This window comes from Carassius carassius, chromosome 10, assembly GCF_963082965.1.
Source record: "Carassius carassius chromosome 10, fCarCar2.1, whole genome shotgun sequence".
NCBI classification, from domain to species: domain Eukaryota; kingdom Metazoa; phylum Chordata; class Actinopteri; order Cypriniformes; family Cyprinidae; genus Carassius; species Carassius carassius.
In genome coordinates this window covers 10,731,007-10,753,962 of record NC_081764.1, presented here as the reverse complement: position 1 = coordinate 10,753,962, position 22,956 = coordinate 10,731,007, and the positions used below count along the sequence as shown (strand labels likewise).

At 35.1% G+C, this 22,956-nt stretch overlaps 1 protein-coding gene across 3 annotated transcripts in view; it reads left to right on the top strand.

Moving 5' to 3' along the window:
* LOC132151770 (gamma-aminobutyric acid receptor subunit beta-3-like) overlaps window positions 1-7,307 on the top strand; it is a 76,791-nt gene extending 69,484 nt beyond the window's left edge. For 2 of the 3 annotated variants that reach the window (XM_059560125.1, XM_059560127.1), the window contains 3 exons: window positions 3,653-3,897; window positions 4,340-4,420; window positions 6,228-7,307. In XM_059560125.1, the coding sequence (XP_059416108.1) occupies window positions 3,653-3,897; window positions 4,340-4,420; window positions 6,228-6,575 (674 nt within the window). In that variant the 3' untranslated portion in view covers window positions 6,576-7,307. The remainder of the gene's footprint in view (window positions 1-3,652; window positions 3,898-4,339; window positions 4,421-6,227) is intronic. The other variant, XM_059560126.1, reaches the window with a different exon arrangement.
* Window positions 7,308-22,956: the final 15,649 nt, after the last annotated feature.

The window sequence follows — 22,956 nt, the reverse complement described above, 5'->3', positions numbered from 1 at the left end:
ATGTACATTTTTTTAAAACCCACTGTTTGAGATGTTCTGGGTAGTCAGAGTCTCGTTCAGAAAGTGCCTGGATTATAATTCCAGCAATTGTGCATAATGTAACTTTAAATGTTAATGTCATGCTGCTCAGAGTAGAAACTAGGACATGGTTGCTTTGCAGTCAGTCGACGAGGCCTATTTCTCGTTAACGAGGTAACAGCATCCCTTAGGGAGTGTGAATGTGACGGAGACAAGGTCCCCTGTAAAGCACACTGTCCTGCATTAATTACATTTTAATTAGAGGAAAACCCCAAAGTAACAGTTTGTAACTTTTGTGCTGGAGATCTAAGCTAAGATCAGGCTTGTCATAGCCAGGATGTACGCTCATCAATTCCTTAAGATCTTCAAGTAGTTTTGTGATGTGATTCGAAGAGGACGTTGGCAGTTCGTTTGAGAAATGAGCTCAGCTATGATGGAGTCTTGTTGTAAAAGAGCTCGGTCCTTTGCAGGGCAACAGAAATATTGACAGTTTCGTTTCTTGCTGCAGTCAGGCATATTCACACTTATGTCCCACCACAGCTACAGCAGAGTCAGCAACAAACACAGAGATTTGAGTAGCAGTGTTAACCGGGAGCTGACGTTCGTAAAGCAGATTTATGTCTAATCTGAAAATTTGATTTGCAGAAATGTACTGTAGAACTACTTAATATGCAAAGCAGACATGACACATAGGGTCATTTTAAAGATCTGTCATCACCCTCAGAGTTAAGGCCCGATAAACTTCAACGAAGTTCGTTTTCATTCTTCGTTTGGGGGCAAAAAAAAGTTCGAAAAGGCTGAGGAATGGTATACTGTTCTCGAACATTCCAACACCCCACGCTGCTGGAATTGGGGTGTAGATTAATGTTAACATGTGTCGAAATGCTCGCACCTATGTTGTAAACACAACAACTATGAAATGATGAAGTGCAGGCAATCTACAGTAGGTGTGAGACCGGTACCAATGGTCAGAATATTATAGACAAATAATAATGATTAGCAGCAGTTAAGTATCATGTTTGCAATACAAAAGAACCATACCATTTCCATAATCATTCCTTTATGGGAAGTGTGAATGTTTCATAGTCTGAAAACTTAAAAATTATATTAAACTGGATAAATTGTTACTCCTTTTTATATTTTATGTGGTGTCATGATTTACTTTTGATAAAAAAACAAAGGTGCAAGCTTCGTTGCAGTTTCTTTCTTGGAATGAAGCGGTCCACGAGCGATCGTACAGGTGCGGATATATTTGTGCCAGCTCAGCTATTCGACGCTCCAGTGTATAAATGTTGCTAGTGACTAGGCCGGAGATATAGTTCTCTTGCCTGACCTCCGTGATTGAGAAATGAACTTGGGGAAAAAAAATGCACATCAAAGAAGGAGGAGTTTCAGAACACACCCAACGATTGCATGACACCACGGACCAATGGAAGCTCAAAGGTGTTTAGGAGCCAAACCAAACTCCCCCAGAATGTTTGCTTTGTTCAGCTGTTTTGAAATGCCGAAACAAACTCAAAACGAATTTCGTTTTGGCCTGATTTAATTTGAAATTACGTCATATCAGTTTGTTCTTCGATTTCATTTGAAGTAAATTACTTTACTTTCTTTTACAGAACACAAAAGAAGATATTTTGATGAACATTGGGGTCCAAAAAGCAATTAATTCTGTCAACTTTCTCTGTACAGACAAAAGACTTTTTCAAGAAACTGTTTTTAACCTCAAATATGTTTTTGACATTGTTTATCCTTGTTAACACATAGACAGTGATTTTTGTTTTGACATAAGATAATCTCCTTGAAAGCAGTGCTAAGTTACATTAAGATATTTCACAACTGGTCTCACTCTCAGACGGCACGTCCTCAGACCGCCCACAGTCTGTTTGCTGACCATCTGACTGATGTGTATTGCTCACAAACCTGGCAAGCTCCAATCTGATTGGCTGACTTCACACTAGTCATGGGAGTGAAGACATGCAGGGATCTTATTTATTTATTTTTTAATCATTGTGTCTGATGAAAGTTATATTTACAAGTTACTGGGTTAATAAAAGCACTTTTGACAATGGATTTGTCAAGGTTTGTCAGGTTAGTGGCATCAAACCTTAAAAAATAGAATCTAAAATTATATGTATACATATATCATGAAATCTTCGAAAAAATATAAATATTATAAATGTTGGTCAGAGAGTCACTTTGTCTTACCTTATCGACAACCATCCTTTCCCAAAAGTCACCACATATCTGAAAGAACTGAGAGAGCTCTGAATAATGGCAGATTGCTGGTGTTTGGAAAAAGTTTGGGTAAATAGATATTTTACAGAGTGGGAGTTTCAACAGTATATTTCTGTTCTCTTCACTGTGTGTGTGTGTGTGTGTGTGTGTGTGTGTGTGTGTGTGTGTGTTTGTGTGTTTGTGTGTGTGTGTGTGTGTGTGTGTGTGTGTGTGTGTGTGTGTGTGTGTGTGTGTGTTTGTGTGTGTGTGTGTGTGTGTGTGTGTGTGTGTGTGTGTGTGTGTGTGTGTGTGTGTTTGTGTGTGTGTGTGTGTGTGTGTGTGTGTGTGTGTGTGTGTGTGTGTGTGTGTGTGTGTGTGTTTGTGTGTGTGTGTGTGTGTGTGTGTGTGTGTGTGTGTGTGTGTGTGTGTGTGTGTGTGTGTGTGTGTGTACATATCCGAGTGGGTGTTTGAGCAGTTGGAGTATTGCTCCTCTTTGAACTCATAGTGATAATGACTCTGGATTGACTCATACAATAAACAGAATAGAGTATCACAGCATAGAATCAATAAAATGCATAGGAAATAGAAAAATTCTATTGACTTTTCTATGTATATAATATAATCTATAATATAAAACATTCTATTAAATATGAATAGCATTTGGGAAAGCTTGGGGAAAGGGAGGAAGACACTTAAGGAAAAAAAAATAAAAAATACAACAACAGTGCTGGGTTCTTCTTTTAAGCTGTGGCCAAATTGATCAGATCTGTTTTATACTCTGTATGTTATTCTTAATTTCTGATGAAAAATGAATCCAATATAATCAGGTAATAAGGTTAGCACTCACATAATGCATAATATACAAAAGAGTGCAGTGTTGTGGCTTTGTAGTGGCAATTAAAGGTTCGGAAGCTGTCAGTTAAAGGCTAAAACAGCATTTTATTTGGTATTTCAATCAGTTATGAAGTTAACCAGGCATCTGCCATCATAAGTGGATTATTCATAGCTAGATTTGACAGCATTGTGGTTGTGTAATTCGGATTACTAAGCAGGGCTTGGATCTGGCATTTTAAACATTGTGACAGCACTCAATCTGTAGCACCCATTCTCAGAGTCCAGATTCATGGTGGGCGTTGAAACAGAGGTGTCAAATGAGAGCGCTTTCATCCCTGGCTCAGTCTTTCCCTCATTTTCAGTGTCAATGTGTTCTGCCTTCCACAAGCTTGTACTTTCGAATTATTTACACTTGGTTGTACTGAGAATGACAGTCTGTGTAAACCATAAAGTTTCCTTTTACTTCATAGCCTTCATCAAAAAAATGCTTTTTATTTTTGCTGAATTATTGAATATGATATTTACAATTTATTTATTATTTAATATTACTTAAATATTTTTATAATATATATAACTTCTCATACAGGTATTACCACTGTGCTGACCATGACCACCATCAACACCCACCTGAGAGAAACACTTCCGAAGATCCCCTATGTCAAAGCCATAGACATGTATTTGATGGGCTGTTTCGTCTTTGTCTTCTTGGCTCTGCTGGAATATGCTTTTGTCAATTACATTTTCTTTGGACGAGGGCCTCAGATGCAGAAGAAGTTGGCTGAGAAAGCTGAAAAAGCCAATAATGACCACAACAAGTATGATGGCAACAAGGTAAAAGTCATTTTTATCTGTATTGACTGTATTGTGTGCTAAAGAATTGAGTGTTAGCATGTTTCATTTTATTTTATTTTTTATGAAAAGTTGTGTTATGGTAGCTCTGGGGGATATGATACAATAGCATGAGCGAAGAAGAGGAAAAAACACAAATGTGTTTCTAAGTAATAGTAATAAAGTGTGTGAAAATTAAGTAATCTGGTTAGGACATGGTGTTAATATGATAAAAAGAAGCAACATGTTTGCTTAGCCATATGCTGTTTTCATGCTGCACTTTTTTGAGTGGTACAGTATACTTTCCTACTGGAAAATGCAACCACAATGTCCTGAAATATGTAACTTTTCCATTAAATCAATAGACAAATTCCAGACTCAAGTTGAGATTTTTGTGGTTATAGCAGATGATATAGCAAACTCTTGTTTGTGTTTTTCTGACAAGTCTGTTCAGGAGGGAGGCAACTGCAAGGCATCATCTGTTAAACAGTCCAATCAGGTACAAGGCCACCATCACTCACAAGGGGTGAGTGTGTGTTTTGCTGGCTGTTTTGTCAACATTTGTAAGCTTCCTCCTGAAATCTTCCTAGCAAAATTTTCCCTCTCATTTACCGCAAAGCAGTGTTTCTCAACTGGTGGGTTGCACCTACATATGTTCTTCCCATATGTTTTATTGTTAAAGTCCAAGACTGTAATGCACGAAACCATCAAAGTTCAAGAAGCATCTTAAAACAATGAAATTTTTTTATATTATTCCGTCATATCAGTTTTGGATTTTAATGCGGTTCATGTAATGCTAAGAAATTACAAAGTTTGATTTTAGAGACATTTCATTTTAAAATTACATTTTTGGGTCACTGCTTGATATCCAATGTAAATTTTGGGTCCTGATTCAAAACTAGTTGAGAACCACTCAAAACACAAGTTCTTTTCTTTTTCTTTGTTATTTTCTTCCTTCATATGTAATGGTGTGATTTCTGGTCCAGTTGAAAGTTCAGCAAGATTACCAGAAATCCACTTGTGATGTCTTTCAGTCAGTTGAATATTCTGGTTCAATGCTCATCATCCCACAGCACAACAATATGCTATACTCATGTACTGTTGCTGTTCTCTCATTCACCCCATCACAAACACCGATCAAGATTACGACATGGGTTGTAAAGATATTTTTGCAAGAATGTATTTCTGAATTATTTATTACTGCAGAGACTCTAAGGTAACAGTAAATAAACAATCAGCCTCATGGAGGGATCTCCTCTTGTGAAATAGCCTGAACTTGCTTTTCAGAAAAATAGCAGTTTTGTCATTTAGCATTTTCCCCTTATTTTAATGCACATTCATTTTTATTCATTTTATGTTCTGTGTGTGCACCATATAATAAACAAATTTAATTTTATTGATTAAATAAGAAAATGACAAATCTATAGGTTTTTTTAGGGCTTCTCTGTTGTCTAGTTTACATTACAGTTTCAAAGTTACACTTGATTGATGAAAACTTCTGCTTTCTAATATGATCCTTGTGAGGTTACCAACTTGTTCTTTTTTTACAGTAGTCGCGATGCTGCTCATTAACAAAACAGCCATTTATAACCTAAATATGATTTGAGCTTACAGTTGTACAATGTAATTATACTGAATATTACTTTTTGAAATTGTGGCTTGTTTAGAGCATCTCATTATCATACTGTTACTACAATGATGTTTTTGTAGTACTAGAGATTATAAAATGAGTGCTTTTCAATTCTGTATGCTGTACTGGAGAGCCCAGCACTTCAGCGGTAATTAATGTCTGTGTCATGTGTCTATGGCAGGGATTTACCATTATTATTTTTTCTTGGGAGCATTCCGAAGTAGTGGTTACATAATGTAACCAATGAATCTAATTCATTGGTTAATAGCTAATAAAAGCTAGCTGTCTTTCACTTTTGTGCAAAGAACTGTTCTGAGCACATTGACGGCTTTTTCATTTCATTTATTCTTTTTTTTACCATTTTTTATTTATCAACTTTATAGGTTTTTTTTTGTTTTTTTTACTGTTCGTACAATTTTGTAACCATTTAATATATGCCTGAGATATGAAAACATAACAATGTATCAGTATATTTAACCTTTATAAAATCTATTAAAAAACAAAACAACAAATTTGATATGTCTCATCTTATGGCTCATATTATTATTTAAGAGCATATGGAGCTCACACTCAACAAGGGAAAAAAAGCTTTTTTTCAGCAAGATTTTGAACATGGGATTAGAAAGTTTTGTATAAAATATAATACAGTAGGCTTTAAAAAGTTAAAGACAAACATGGTAACCAGGACTGTCTGTGCTTGCAGGTTGACTCCCAGGGAAATATCCTTCTCACCACCCTGGAGATCCACAATGAGGTGGCCGGGAATGAGGTCACCACCAGCGTTAGCGAGACCCGAAACTCCACTTCAATGGTGTTCGATAACTCAGGGATCCAGTATCGTAAACAGAGCACTGCGCGGCCCGATGGCCGCCACAGCATGGCCAGGAACATGCAGCCAAAGAAACCGCGGCTACGTAGACGCTCTTCTCAGCTCAAAATCAAAATCCCTGACCTCACAGACGTGAACGCCATCGATCGATGGTCACGGATAATATTTCCTTCAGCTTTCTCTCTTTTCAACTTGATCTACTGGCTGTATTATGTGAATTAGGCCTGAGACGTCAAATGGGTTTTTGTCCCTTCACAATATTTTTTTATGTTGCCAAGTGGAAAATAGAGACTTTTTTTGCTCTGACGTACTTAAGGGATGTACTTATACGCGCCATATATATCAAGGTTTTTCTACAATTGAACCTTTGTTGTGAAGAGTTCAGAAGGAAAGCTACCTGCACTAAAACCCATTCTCACATACAGTAAATATGTACTCAAACATTCCCATTCACACATACTCAAAATCTGTTTTCTAAAGACTATCTCTGTACATACATGTTGCAATTTTTGAAGCCACAGGACTTCCGCATGATGCACTCAGAACTGTTTTTGATTTGTACATGTTGCTATGTTATTTCAATTGAAAGATGCTAAATGCAAATGTTTCATGCCAATAAATATTTATTGTTTGAGCGCAGAAGCCTATTATTGAAAGAAGATTATACAGTTGTGGAAATGCAGTATATAACAAGGGTACTAGGTCAAATCATGTCTTCAGTTTCAAAGCTCGCTACATAAACATCAGCTGCACTTAACATTGCTGTTATGATCTTGTTCAGACAAAGTGTGTATATAATCATGTTATGATATGCCTCTGGAACATGATTTTCATCTGTCTTGGATTGATATGATTATACGCCACTTTTGTTGCAATCATCATGTAAAGTGCTTCAGTACATGTAAGATAAGATAATAATTGTATCTCATTTCAAGAATATCATGAATGAAGAAAAAGAACAAAATATATATTTTGTTACTCCACATTTGCAGTATACATATATACTGCAAATGTGGAGTATTTAAATCAGGGCCTTCAAAGGATTTCCACAATGCCATCATGAACATCAAGCATAACTAGACGAACAATCCTGACACTGTTTTGGTTTTTGTTAGTAGATGTGTAGCATTACTGTATGGTTTTCAAATGAGAGGTTTGGGTGTTTTATTCCCCTCCATTTTCTAAAGAATGCCTGAGTCATTTCAGATATCATTGTGGGCCTATTGTAAACATTGTTTGGCCCATTTACAATGCATCACTTCATTTCCTTCCCTTCTGAAGAGGGTTATTTCCATTGACGGTAAATGGAAAAGCTTGTAATGCATTTGAGGGAATTATACATTGGCATTAATACACAACTAGTCTCAGGTTCTTGTCCAACATGAAAATTATCCAAATGTTTCTGACTGTCAGTATTCACATTATATTTGTTGTGATTAATTTGTATTATATCCTTGTGTACAGCAACCACAATTACATAGATTTAGACAGCATGATATTGTTTGCATTTAGAGATACTACACTAATTGTTTATGATTTTGTTTTGGGAGATTTCTTTACCACCGCTCATATGCACTTACTCTGTTTCAGGGGCTGAAAACTGCTGTCTGGTTGAGAGTAATGTTGTATATGCATGCTTGCAAATCATCTGAATATATTTATAAATCTCTTTAAAACATATCCCCGTGTGCTGTTAACATGTCATATAAACAAGTTGCTTTGCAGTGGCATTGTGTCATTAGATGCTCATTAATTCTTTAATTACTTTTCTTCCCTCTTCTATTGTATGTTGTAAATATATAACCCACTATCCACACATGTGACCCATTTGTTTCATTCTTTTTTTTAATATTCACTTCTGAGGTTTTATTCTGTACAGTCAACCCCACAAATTACCAGATCTCTATTTATGAAATGTGTTTAAATGATTAGAGGTTTGAATGTCCTGAGGACAATATGAGGAAATGGAATAAACTTTACTCTTTCAAGTAATTGGTTTTGCCTTATTTCAAATTCTGATGAGGTGTTTATAATATATTTTAAATTGTTATCATTATGCATGCGATCATGCATACCTTCTCCCCATAAGTCGAGTTGGACACTTAGGTTATTCATGTGTCCAAGTACTGGAAAGGGGAATGTTTTATAAAATAAATGAAATAAAAATATCAAGCTATAACTGACGTGCAATGGTGTTCTTGTTGGTCTTATAAATAGTGGTTTTATTGACAAATCATTTAAAAATTTTCCGGGGTTGGGCAGGAGCTTATATGCCAGATTTCAATAAGCTGTGCTGTACTTTTTAACAACTTCTAATGTTCATTATCACGTTACAACTTTTTGAACTAAGACAGTTACAGCTTCCACTTCACCGAAGAGTCTAAACGACATTTACTGTTTGTCTCGTTAATAATAATAATAATTAAGTGAAAGCCACGAATTAATCAAATTATTTTTCTTATAATCACATTTCTCAACATATATACAGTATATATATATATATATATATATATATATATATATATATATATATATATATATAGTTGATGATGTATATGTTGACAGAGCGTGTTATATGGTTATATCGATGTTAAAAAGCTTTCTCCTATCCGATTTACTTTGTTAATATGCATAAACTTCTATATGTAAACCAACTGATGGCTGATTTCTCTCGCATTACTTGAATAAACACTGTGGCACTATCAAAATATTTCTGTCGTTTGAGCAGCCTGTCCACCCAAAGCATATTATTTTCTCAACCAATGGCATGAGTTTGGGGCGGTACTATCTGATTGAGCAACCAATGAGTGTTCATTTTCTGTTCATTTTTCATTTCAGACGTTTTCTGATATCCTGATGAGCCCAGCCTGTAACAAGGAAATTAATTTGGTGTTTTCTTTTTCTTTTTTCTTTTTTTTTTTTTTGCAGCTTTATCAAGTGTTTAGAGAGGGCAGATTGGACAAGCTTGCATCAGGTTTGCAAATCCTGAGCACAACACTCCATCATGCATCCAATTTAATACTAATTTAAAGGCAGTATGAGGGAAATAATAACTCTGAATTCAAACTCCAGCTTATTGAGCAGTGTTGGGACTAAATACAGTATTTGACACTAGAAGAGCAGGAACTGGGGGTAAAACGAAGAAAATAATAATAATATGAAAAGGACATGAAAATCTTCAGGAGGATATTTTTGGGATCATATCCTCAAACAATGGCAATAAAACCATCAAACTCCAAGCTGCATTTCTGAAGAAAATAGACAAGCCCTCCCCCATCTGCAATGCTTGTCTAAAGTAAGCTGAGTTGAACATAAAGTGGTTAGATATCATATACGTGACTAATGTTACCGGCACATGTGACTGCTGTCATTTAATAGATTTATTAATCAGTGGCCACATTGAAACAGCAGTACTGCTTGGATCATATCTTGTCAATGTAGCTGAACAAGTACTTAACAAGAGTGATTCATCAGTTCACCATCAGTCATCTGAAGGTCATCTGAAGGACGCCGTGTATGTGACAAGCACTACGTTGACATTAATGTTTCACGATTGTTTTATTGTTTTATTGTTTTAATTTTGCTGACACTATTGAGGAAACACCTTTGGCCTCTATGGACCTCTATAAGTTGCCACATGTAACCATAAAATCTTATATCACACATCAAAGTGCTAATTGTCAGCCATATTTTATAACACACTCTGCTAGGCAATCAGCGTAAAATGACAATCTGTGTGCAAAAGCTTCAAGTAAGTTCAAAGTTAGACTAACTTTTCCTATAGTTTATAATATTTTATACCCTTCACCTGTAGTGTGTTCCCTCTTAAAAAAAGTCTTTATAAATAAAAGAGACCATTAGAATCTCCGGTTGCTATGAGCTACTCAGGACTGCACATGCGCATTGGATGGTCTAGTCTGAAATAAAGATGATATGATTTAAAAAATTCTATTAAATTGTTAGCTCGGAGAACAGCTTTGGATAAGTTGATGTTTCGCCATTCAAAGACACTGGTGTCACACAATGAGGTAATCCAAGGCAATAATAATAAATAACTTTTAATAGTATAGATAAACTGAACAAACTCAAAAAGGCATGCAGGCAAAGAAGAAGAAAAAAGTAACACAGACAAAACCGAACAAATGATGATACAAATAGAGGATAATTAGGCAAACACAGGATAATTAGGCAAACACAGCTGAACACGATAAAGCAATCAAATCAAACACCATGGTAACAAATCAGACACGCAAACAGGAAATGAACAAAGAAAACCAAACTAAACTGAATGACATTGTGACAACAGGAGCTGTACTTGCATGAATAAAATAGCTGACCGAGAGACATTTCATGAACTGTGCGATTTCATCAAGGTACCAACTCATACTGTACGAGCAGATCAAATGTGATATAAAGACAAAGCTCACAACTTTTATGTACTCACACGTACATACATGCTGCTTACATATTATTGTAGCCCATGTTTGTGCTGATTACAGTGTTATTAAACTTTAGCCATTAAAATGTTTATACGTTACTGAAATAATCACAAATGTCAGGGCATGTCAAAACTTCTCGAGGTCCCAAAACACCCTCGGCTCGGACCCCAGAGGGATAAAAACTATTCACTGAATGGTTTATTTGGAAACCCTAATTAGTTTTTCTATGGCATCACTGTGCAAACCCCTTTTTGATTTTTTTAAGAGTATATATATATATATATATATATATATATATATATAGACACACACATACATACATACATATAAAGTATATATTTCACTTTCGTTTGTTACATCACTTGAGGTTAAACTGTCTTGTTTTGTTGCTCATTTCAATAATTTAATTTACTTATTTTTAGTGTGATCATGCATCACTTCAATAAATATCCAGCCTCCCAGCTTCTGTGAAAATGCCAGGTCAGTCTAGATCATTAATTTCTCAAATTATAGAATTACAGCAAATGTGTAATTTTGCAGATTATATGAACCAGGCAGAATAAAAAAAAAAATCACTACCTACACTGAACACACAGATAAGCTCATGCAACATGCACAACACACATACAGACACCAAAATGACACTGTGTAAACATAAAAGGGCACATTATATGCACATGATTTATTACCTCAATTAATTTGAAAAGGGGATTATAACTTCATTTTAACAGGTATTACTTATTAAAGTAGAAAATGCTCTTGTAAGCAAAAGTTCTCTTCTAATGAAACCCAAGAGTCCTAATAGATTTTTAATCTGATTTTTCCCCTGCCACCTAACTAATGGTGATATAAAACAGGATCCTTGAGGGGTATCATTTTATCTTTATCAAATATAACATAGATCAGCATTGGGCAGCACATACTGGCTCATTGATTAATTTTTTTCCCTGTAATGATCATCTTTCTGAACTATTTTGATAAATGGCAAAAAAAAACCTTGTTAAGGTACCAATCCCTCCATGTAGGAGTGACCCAGAAATGGCAATCTCTATGAGCCACAATAATGATTACATTTCATTCTGTCCCTCACACAATGTTATCATATACACTACACTACTGTCAAAAGTTTGGAATCATTAAGATTTTTTTAAATTCTTTTAAAATAACTATCTAGACAAGGCTGCATTTATTAAATAAACATAAAAACAGTAAGTGAAATATTATTACAAATGTAAAGAACTATATATATATTTTTTAATATACTGAATATATATTAACAATTAAATTATTCCTGAGATGTCAAAGTTGTTACATGATGTTTCAGAAATCATTCAAAATGATAGGGCATAAATTGAGGTCTCCATGTGTACAAAAGCTTATAAATCATATAAAATGAGTTTCTTTGAGATTGTAAAACACAAAGTTTTCTGTGGTGAGTAGGTTTAGGTGTAGAGTTGGTGTAAGGCATTAGAAAATACAGTTTGTACAGTATAAAAACTATTATGCCTAAGGGGAGTCCCCACAAGGATAGTGAACCAGACGTGTGTGTGTTAGATTATCATTTTGTGTTAGATAGGCCATTTTTATCGATCTTTCATCACCCTTGAAACATTGGAGACTTTTCGGTCATAGTTCAAGCTGCAGCTTTGTCTCAGATGTGTCTCTTAAAATAGAATCAGATTTTGACAGAGTAATAACAGAGCTATAAAATGAATGTGGATAGCATCGCTGAGAAAATTTGATCATTGTTTGATGAAAAATGTTTGAGCTCAAAATGAAATCTTAGCAAGACTTTGAGATCTTATAGCAAATCTGAACACTTGTGAAAACTCTTGAGGAGATTACATGTGAAGAAAAATCTCCATTGTCTCCATTGTCCTGCATTTAATTGCATTGCTGTCTAGAATAAACAGTTGAGATATTATAAAAAATATATAATTTAGTCATTTATTTTCTTCTGGTACGTGGACAAAAATGGCCCAAGCTAGATCTCAATACAAAACAAGGTTTAAGAATTGTTCAGAAATGTTCAGCATACAAATAATCAGAATTAGATCATTACTGTTAAAGCTTATATGTAGCTCAGTTTCCTTTTAATGCAATACAGCTGCATATTCAGAATTGCACATTATTGCAGCATACAGTATAACTGTGTAGAGAATACAGCAGTTATGTGTTCTTTGTTTCAGGATATTGCCTTTAAAGCAAGCTAACTTTGTCTAATCTGTCAAAGGGGATATTTTGCGTCGTTCAGTCAAGAAATGGAGTGCAACATAAAAATTAAATCCTAGGTTTTGTGAATAAGAGCAAATGCTTCCATCCGCTTAATAGGTTTCATGCTTGAACAGGAATCTTGTTAAAGTCTGATAGAGCTTGGGTTCCCTCCCTGCACACTTTTTTTTCTGTTTTCATGTTATATTTCTGACTAAGCATGTTTTGGGTTTTCAGCAAAGATATGGAAGTTAAAAGTGAACAAACAGTGCTATAGTTTCGGCGAGAAGTACATTTGAACTTGCATTCCCGAATAATGCTTAATACAGTGTTTCAGCTATGCTAAAATGCACAATATAATAACATTGATGACACAAAACATTTGCTCACCTAGCTGCTTTCTGTGCTGCAAATCACCATGGAATAATATTTTGTTGTTGTTTATTAGAGAAGCACTGATATTACAATTTTCACAGATGAGCCAAATGATCTATACTATTATGTCTCACTAAATTAAAAATAAAGTACTGACAAACCTAAATCTGCATTTTAAATACTACAAATGGCTTTACAAATGAGGTATATCAGTATGAAATGTATAGGATGAAAAAATACATTTTGATAATTTTAATAGTGTTATTAAATTATTGTTATGAAATATAGACTTTAAGTGTTTAGCAAATGCCATCTAAATACAAAAGTTATGTGCCTGCATAAATATTAAATATTTAAACAAAAACTGATTGAATGAATGAATGAATGAATGAATTTGAACCATTAAAAAAATTGCCAAAAATGTATACAATACCAATATGTTGCATCATTATTTTACTATACTATATTTGGGCAGTATTTATTTTTTTATTTAAATGGTTTAATTGTGTCCTTAGAATTGTTATATTGCATTTTAATATTGTTATATTCACATGTTATTGCATTAATTGTGACTATGTTGAACGTCTGGACTTTCATATCTTATTATTAAGTACTACATTTTTCCAGTTTGTACTATGAACAAGATGGCCAGGTCAAAACAGAAGATTAATATTTCAAAATGTTTATCAATCATACATCAACCAATACAGGTGTCAGAAGAATGATTCAGACATACCAGTATACCCTTTAAAACAATGTATATTTCAGAATTTCATAATGCAACATTAAGCACAGCAGCATTCCCTCTGAAAACATATGCTCCATATGTCTCTCTCAGCTGCACTGGGTGTAGTGGCAAATGTCATGGGAAGCATAATTAGCATGTGTGATTAATTAAAAAAACATTATCAATTGTTAGCCCTTCAGCTGCAAAGAATACTCTAAAAGGTCGCAATCTATAATTAGTTTATTTGGAGTAAAACCGATATGAGTGAGCAAACAGAAATCGCTGACGTCTTCGCCGGAATTATTTTTCACACCGCGGTATTCATTTGTTCAGTAATTGTCATATACTGTATATGAGGAATCTGATATTCGTCGATAAGGGAAAACGCTCTCCTCTGGGAATCATGCCATGCGAGGCAGTTTCCTCCCGAAAAAACCCTGTGGTAACAGAGTACCCACACGAACAGAGGTCTCAGCACTATAACACTTTATTTAAAAATATCTGCATGTTAAACACTGTTATTTGCCTTTCTCATCAACCAGACAATGTTCTGATGACAGAGCAAACCACACTAGAGGGCTTCAGCATGACTCTCACAATAGTTGTTTATATAACTATATGAAAATATATGCTTCTGTTTTCCTTCACACACTAAGATCACACCTCTGGGTAATAGAGGTGCAAAAAATAGGAGCAAAAGAAGACCATATTAAATCAGCTCGGCTTGTGCTGTGCCTGTAGGTAGGATGCCAGTGATAGGGGAGCTATAGGGGATGCCAATAATGTAGATTTTGGACTCAATAACAGGCGCTGCATGAATATTTGCACTGAGGGATTTGTAATTATTATAAATTAGTGATGTTAGAAAGAAGAAATGGATGAACTGATGGTGGAGAATTTACAATAAGGCCTGAGGGGAAATTTACGCATTACAACAGAGGCAGTTCATTAAAGAAGGTCATTAATCACAAACAGGGGTCAAGTAGAAAGCTGTGCCCTCTTGTTCTCTCAGAGAATACTGTTAATGTTGATTTCAATGGTGCAGCCCATTAGCTGTTACTGTAATGTGCTAGGGAAAGAGACTTGGTCTTGGTAAATATTCATTCTGACAAAAAGATATACTCATACAACCTTAAAGGAACTGTTACTTTAAGAGAAAATGAGCAACTTGAACATCTTGGTCTATAATGAGTGTGATAAGGGAGTATATAAGGGCATTTGTGCAGATGTGCACTTGTAATGATGGTGAATCAGCTATAAAGGAGAGTAGGATCCATGTGCAGAATAAAGTTTATTAGGGAAATAATCAAGCATACAAGAAACTTAAAAGACAAGCAAGCATACAAGAAACTAAAAAGACATGGACAATTGGAAAACAAGACACACCTGAGGAAAACAAACATCGGGAACCAATCAAAACTTGAACCTCAAAGGACTAGAATATTAACACAGGAATCTAAGAAACAAGAAATTGGGAATATCCCAAACAAACTGGGAAATGTAACAGCACCATTAAAAACTAAATTTGAATTGAGGTCACAAAAAGGAAGTGAAATGGCAATTTAAATTTTTTATTTGAAATAACATTTATTTGAAATACAAATAAATGTATTCATGTAATTTTTAAAAGCAAAAGTTTGTCAAAACTGATATTACATGTTTGATTTTCTTGATTTTTAGGAGCCAAGTGCTAAAGGTGTGTGGGCACCTATTGTATCCATTGGCATTACTAATCTTCTTCTTCTGTTTCTTCCCTTTCTTCCGCTCTTGAGTCTATGGCAGCCCATAAAACCGCTTGCAGGAAAATTTGGCACACTGATAGAGGACAGTGTGTGTCCTCTAAATTTGGAGTCTCTAACTCAAACTCTCTAGCACCACCATTTGTCCAAAATTTAACTCATGTTTATGCTAATAACTTTTTTCTTCTGAATCCTTGTCTCATGCCGAGTCGAATGAACACCAAAATAAATAAATTGTAAGTTATCATTTTTTTTGCTATTTCCAATTATTCATAAAACCTACTTTTTCGAACTCGTCCTAGACGGTTTGTGCGATTTTCACCAAAATTGGTTCAGATCATCTTCAGACCATCCTGGCATAAATGAATGGAATTCAATTTGATAAGTCAAATCATTCTCGAATAACGTGTGAAACAATTCTATGAAAAGCACACAAAAATGGATGTGAGGCAATATCTCCGCAATGGTTTGGTGTATTGAGACCAAACTTGGTGTGTGTCATAAAAAGCAGGACCTGCCACCTAGTGGTCAGGAGATATGAAAAATGCTGATTTTTGCTTATAACTTCTGAATAGTTTGGCCAAAAAAACAAAGCTGATCTTTTTAAATTAGGTGCAGCATGTCGAGTCGAATGATATCCAATTTTCAATGGTAATTGATGACCCTTTTTTTTTTTTTTGTGAAATATTCCTTCAACAGAAACAGGATGGCTTATATGGTAGACAGGTTGTTTTAACTCACAGGATCACATAGGTTACAATTTCCCTCCAATAAAATCAGTCAAAAGGAAGCTAAGCAGTGTGGTTTTGACCACTGGGTCACTCAAACGATAGAACCAGGCAGGACAGAAGGCTGTTTAGGGGCGATAAGGACCATGTTGTCTCCAACCAGCAGCGGAGCTCAATACCCTTTGATGGATCCTGTACAGAAGCACTTCTCCATCAGAGACTACCCATGGTGTGGTGAACAAGCTGCTATAGGGGACAACTGAGCTTACCATGATAATAAAGAAAAACGGTTTAAGAAGAACCTTTAGTTAATTCCAGTAAATTAATACCAGAACAGGGTCCAGTTCCAGTCGGATGGCATTAATGCAGTATTTGCCATTCCAGTAAAATATATTTAGCCCTGAAGCCAAACTAACAATATCTCATCTCATCAAATTCCTTCATGAATCAAGACAGTAAAAAACAAAATTGTAATGAGAGTCAAATTATGGCTGTTTATGCAGAACGTGGCAGGCGGTTTGCCATTGGAATTATTTGAGGAGTCTGGCAGCTAGGTCACTCATATGTTTAATTCATGAAAATGTAGATCAAAGTATTATGTGCACAGTTAGCTTTACCCATCGCTGCTTGAGCCTTTTCCCAGTATGGAATTGGTTCTAAAACACACACTGATAGTACGGACCACAAAAAGCATGAGGTTTTTTTTAAGAGCTCAAAAAATTGTTTATAACTACTTGGGGAAGTCATGGCATAATGATTGGAGAGTCGGACTTGTAACCAAAAGGTTGTATCACTCACTTAAGAGTGAAATGTAAATATTCACTCATAATATTCACCTCCACTTAGGCCTTGCAAATCGAATATGGCACCCATGCTGCAGATTGGACGTCAATAACATCAAACATCATTGGTTCTCAAGCGTCTCATAACTAAGCACCATGATTTTAAACATGCCATAAGCACCATATTTGATTCACGTACCACAGCCACAAAGAGGCGTTGAAAATTATCAGTGAAAAATGACAAGAGAGCTATACAAACTGCTGTCTGTCAGGACTGCTGATGGCAGCTCTGTGAAAACTCAAACTAAATATATAAAAATAATTCAGACACCGTTCACTTTTGACCAGTGTGAGCATGGACAGATGGACAACTTTTCAACAACAACAAAAAAGACTCAAAGATCTTATGGTGCAACATGGACAGGATTCAAATGGATTCAGACTCGTCACTGAATATTGTAATTTCTGTTTGCAAAAAAAATAATAATAAAATAAAAGTATAATAAATTTTGCAGCAAGTGGCAATTAGCAGGGTCTGAGCAGATGGGGTAACGGGGAGAAGGGTGATTGCTCTCTAATTTGAGAACCTTGCCAAATTTGTTCAGAGTAGAGTCCTGCATATGTGTCCTGTTTCATCCAATACTTTTAAGTTGCCTGGGGAGCCATGTCGAATTCAAAATTCAACATGTTTTTGAGGAGAGAAATCTTATGAAGTGATTTAATCTTGTAAAAAAAAAAAAAAAAAAATCAACATGGCAGAAAAAAGGATCATTCTGACTGATATTTTATGACATGTTAGTACATCAATCAAATGGTTGCAGAGTTATGAGGTTAAATTGACCCTGTGTGCATTTGTACTAAAGTTCTTTAAGTTTAGACTTAATGTTCTGAAGTTATAGATAAATTAGTGAGTATGGGAATTGCCTGAAAAGTCATTGGCCTGAGGCACATTTTCCCAATGAGTCTAGTTAGAAATAAAAACATTTTCCAGATTGAAATAGTAAACCATGAGACCATTTGATTTTATCTTTCAAGTATTCAGGTGAAAAAAATGTCTAATAGTTTATATTTTGAAATATAAATGGACTTGCTAATTCCTACATGTGATTAATAGTAAAATAAGCAGTATTGTAACCAAAAAAGCAGCTAAAAAATTACAGATTTCATGTGTGGCAACTACAATCCTCAACTGAACTGAACAAGACATGCAAAAAATTGTCTCAGTTGATTCCAACATTAGCATCAGACTAATCTAAAGTCTAAAAATTTTAATAAGCACAACAAATATTTATCACACACAAATACTGGATGGAATACATGTTTAAATAAATCAAATAACTCTGCAGAATTGAATTTCTTCCATCAGAAATATACAGCATATTTAATGTAGCATCTTAGATCGTGGGTGAGGTCCACCAGTAATCCTGGGTTTTGAAAATGGCCTGGAGTCGAGCATTCAGTCAGCCTCTCCATTCATCCCCTGACCAAAAGGACTGAATCACTGCCCAATTGATCAGTCCGACTGCCAGAATGATAAATAGTTTTATGTCAGGAAGAGCCACCCCTTAGATATGAAGCCATGGTGGAGGCAGAATACAGCACAACCTTCAACAAACCGCAATGAATCAGAGACATATGGGGAATAAAAGAGACCTTCTGGACCAGTCAGCTCCACAAGAGGTTGGGGGCTAAAGGGTCAGACCACCTTTCCTCTAATCCATCAGGCAGAGCATTCTGGAACGAGCATTTACTCTGAGAAATTGTACCAGTTTCCTCGTTCTCTGATCTCCACACCTGCCATGCAATCCTTAGTAATTTGAAAATCCATAAATGCACACTAGATCAGTCAATGAATTTCTGCCATGGTGGACTTCTATAAGGACAACAGGATGCACCCCTCTACCCATGACCCTATCTGTTGTCAGTACACTTGAGTTTTCTGGAAAGATGAATATCTGGCATGTATCCGAGTGGTTTATTTTAGAATTTTTATTGGATGACTACCTGCCCATCCTTTCATGGGTCATTCCTGTTTTGTTGTACATTTTCATGTCCCTACCATATATCATAACATATTGCTAATCAGTGTGTGTGTGTGTGTGTGTGTGTGTGTGTGTGTGTGTGTGTGTGTGTGTGTGCGCGCGCGCGCGCGTGTGTGTGTGTGTGTGCGCGCGCGCGCGCGTGTGTGTGTGTGTGTGTGTGTGTGTGTGTGTGTGTGTGTCCAATTTCACTTTCCGTCCTTTAAGTTTTTGCAATATCTGTCTATTTAAGAAAATTGTTGGTGGGCAAATAACAAACATCAGTATGATTTATAAATGGATGAATTCTGTGATGTTTTGTGGTATAAGTTGGTTTATTGCATTCATAAACATCCCCTTTCTGAGTAATGGCTAACAATAGGACCTTGTTCCCATCTGGTTAATATTTGACCCATAAGTGTCTGAGAGTGACAGCAGCAGATTCCTGGTAATAAACTTCTGCAGACTTAAAATTACAACACAAACATATTAATTTTTCTAATACTCAATTCAAAAGAAATTATGATTTGCTAACATGATGTGACATGATAACTTGATCATAAAATGATACCATGTTCAGTTCTGTAAAATGATGAGTTTACTGTAAACCAGTTTAGACAGGGAGTAGTTCACAAAGTGCAAAATATTTAGAATTAATAATTCATACACTCTTTTTCCATATTACTATATTTATATAGGTTTCTAAATCCAAACATGACCATTATACATGAAAAACAAAGTGCTCACAAATAATTAACTCGATTTTTCCACTTACCCCTCCTTGTCTGTCTCTTACACACTTACTTTCACCTCCTGCCGTTTGGTCATAAATGTTTCATCCTCATTTCAGGAAATAGCAAATGTGCAGGTTTTTACTGTACACTCTGAGGTCTGTGACAAGCTTTTTGCCTACATACAAACACATGACAAGTTTCTGAATGAACTTAAGATTTATTTTTACACAAAGCCATCTCATGTACTGTACATACATGAATTTAGATAATAGATTGATCTCATAGACATTTTCTTGACTAATTTCGTCTTTGAAATGCCCTTATATTGTATGCCACCAAAAATGGAAAGCATTATATACAGAAGTAAACAAAAATACTGTTAAATAAAATGATTGCTTAGGTTGCTTTGTCTCAGTACTTTTAGACACAATGAAAAAGAGAGAGAAGTGCAAAATGCTTATTACCGCTGACAGAAATGAAGAGAGATAGAAAAATGAGAAGTGGAGTGGCTGAAGATCGTGCAAGGGTCTGGATATTTCTCTTAAAGTCTTGTGCTTGTAAGCACTTAAAGTGCCAAAAAATGTTGGTTTGCATGTGCTTTTTAAAGTTTACCTCAACTTGCGCTGTTTCCAGACTAAGAAAAGGCATTATAAGCATCTAAGTGCACTTAAAAAAAAAAAAAAAGAAACTTGCCGTCCGGCACTAACTAATGACAAGCATCTCTGAACTTGCTGATCGAGCATATAGAAGTGTGTATGAGGAAACAAAGGGAAGTGAGCATTGCACCTGCAGTGATCTCATGACTTTTTCATGGTCTTTGTCAGATACTGTATTACTATATAGACATGAAACAAAAGAATATTCTTGGCTAATCTGTTCCTGTAGGTGTACTGTATATGTCACTGCTTCCCTTCAATGCCAAAGCCTTCAGTGTCCCAGAAGCTTTGAATGCATCTGACGCCTGATTGTAAAACGCCCAGTCATGATGAGTCAGGTTTTAAATGCACAGCCCACACAAACTAAACTGCACTATACAGAATCAGGCTGGTCCTGTGGGGCATTTTTAAAGAATGTTGTTATTTACCACAGTATGTATCCCTGTATGTCTTTCACTTTAATCTTTATTATTACTATTTTCCTCCTCTAGCAATCTTTAGGGACATCATTTTGCATTTACGTGCTATATTTGGAAGCTAGAATTCCTCTGCATCCTTTATCCTCCAGCACACCCTCACTCAGAGTTAATGGTAGAATCATTAATAACCCACACATTTCATGTTTATTCCTGTTGGAATCAATTTAATTTAGAAACTTTATAATTTTTAGGTTTTAAAAATATTAATTCATTAAATTATATATTTAAAAAAAAATACTGTACATTTATAATGAAAATAAACCTAAACATTTTATTGATGATAATGTGCCAAATATGTCAAATTGTAACAGACCAAACTGATTAAACTTTCAAATATTTTGAAAAAATTATATTATTAATATGAATATTTGTCAATATAAATGTTATGTATCAAAATACAAATAACATACAGTACAGACCCAAAGTTTGGACACACCTTCTCATTCAAAGAGTTTTCTTTATTTTCATGACTATGAAAATTGTAGAGTCACACTCAGAGGTGGAAAGTAACAAATTACATTTACTCGCGTTACTGTAATTGAGTAGCTTTTGTGTACTAATACTTTTTAAAGTAATTTTTTAAATCTGTAATTTTACTTTTACTTAAGTATATTTTGTTTGAAGTATTGTACTTCGCTACATTTTAAAACACATTAATTACTGAGTAAAAAAAAAAAAAAAAAAAAAAAAAATGGCTCCCTGGAAACTACGGCAGTAAATAATGGGCAGATGGGCAAACTGGAGCTAAAATCACAAGAAAGATGCAGACGGACAAAACAGGCGTTAGTGGTGCAGACACCGCTGAAAACGAAACCCCGTCATATTCTGATGTTGAACTCGAAGGAAATGAAGTGAACCCCTGGCAGTGTTGGGAAGGTTACTTTGGAAATGTAATAGGTTACAGATTACAAGTTACCCTATTTAAAATGTAATAGTAGTGTAACTTTTTTAATTACTTTAATAAAGTAATGTAACTAATTACTTTTGAGTACATTTTGATTACTTTTATAAATTTCTAATGAATGTTAATTTGCAACTGTTAATCATCTTCAACCATTTTACACCATGCAGGTTTAACCTTAACAGTAGTGCTCAATACTGTCAGACTTTCACCATCCTTCATCACCTGAATTAAGATGAACAATTTTGAACAAATCCACCACACAATCAGACTTTAGTACTGCCTTTTACTTAGAGATTGATCTGAAGTTCAAAGCAGATTTAAAATCAAAAGAAATAGTTTATAGATACTGTTTTTGAAACCAGATCTTTGCATAACTACAGGCATCTAACTGCATCTAACAATGGTTTGGGGAAAAATAGTTAATAAAAAAAATAAAAGCATATACATCAACTCAAATACGGTTATCTAATAAGCATGTGTCCTATTTTGTGTACTAAACTCCTGAAACATTGGTGTCTTTATGAAACACTGCTGTCTCTTTGTATATGATATGATGATAGTTTCTCAAAATAAGTAAAAAATGCTCATTAAGTGACTGTTCTAGAGATTAATTTCCACGAGGGGCGGACTGGGAAAAAAAATAGGCTGGGAAATCTCACACTCATACACCCACAACCTATTCTGAAACATGGACAACCCTATTTTTTTTTTTGGACCTTACATGAAAAAGATTTGAATCCTTAGGTTGGGGGACTTAACGTAATTAAGAGTTCTCTCCTGAACTGCACCTTCACTTCCATTATCCATTCAT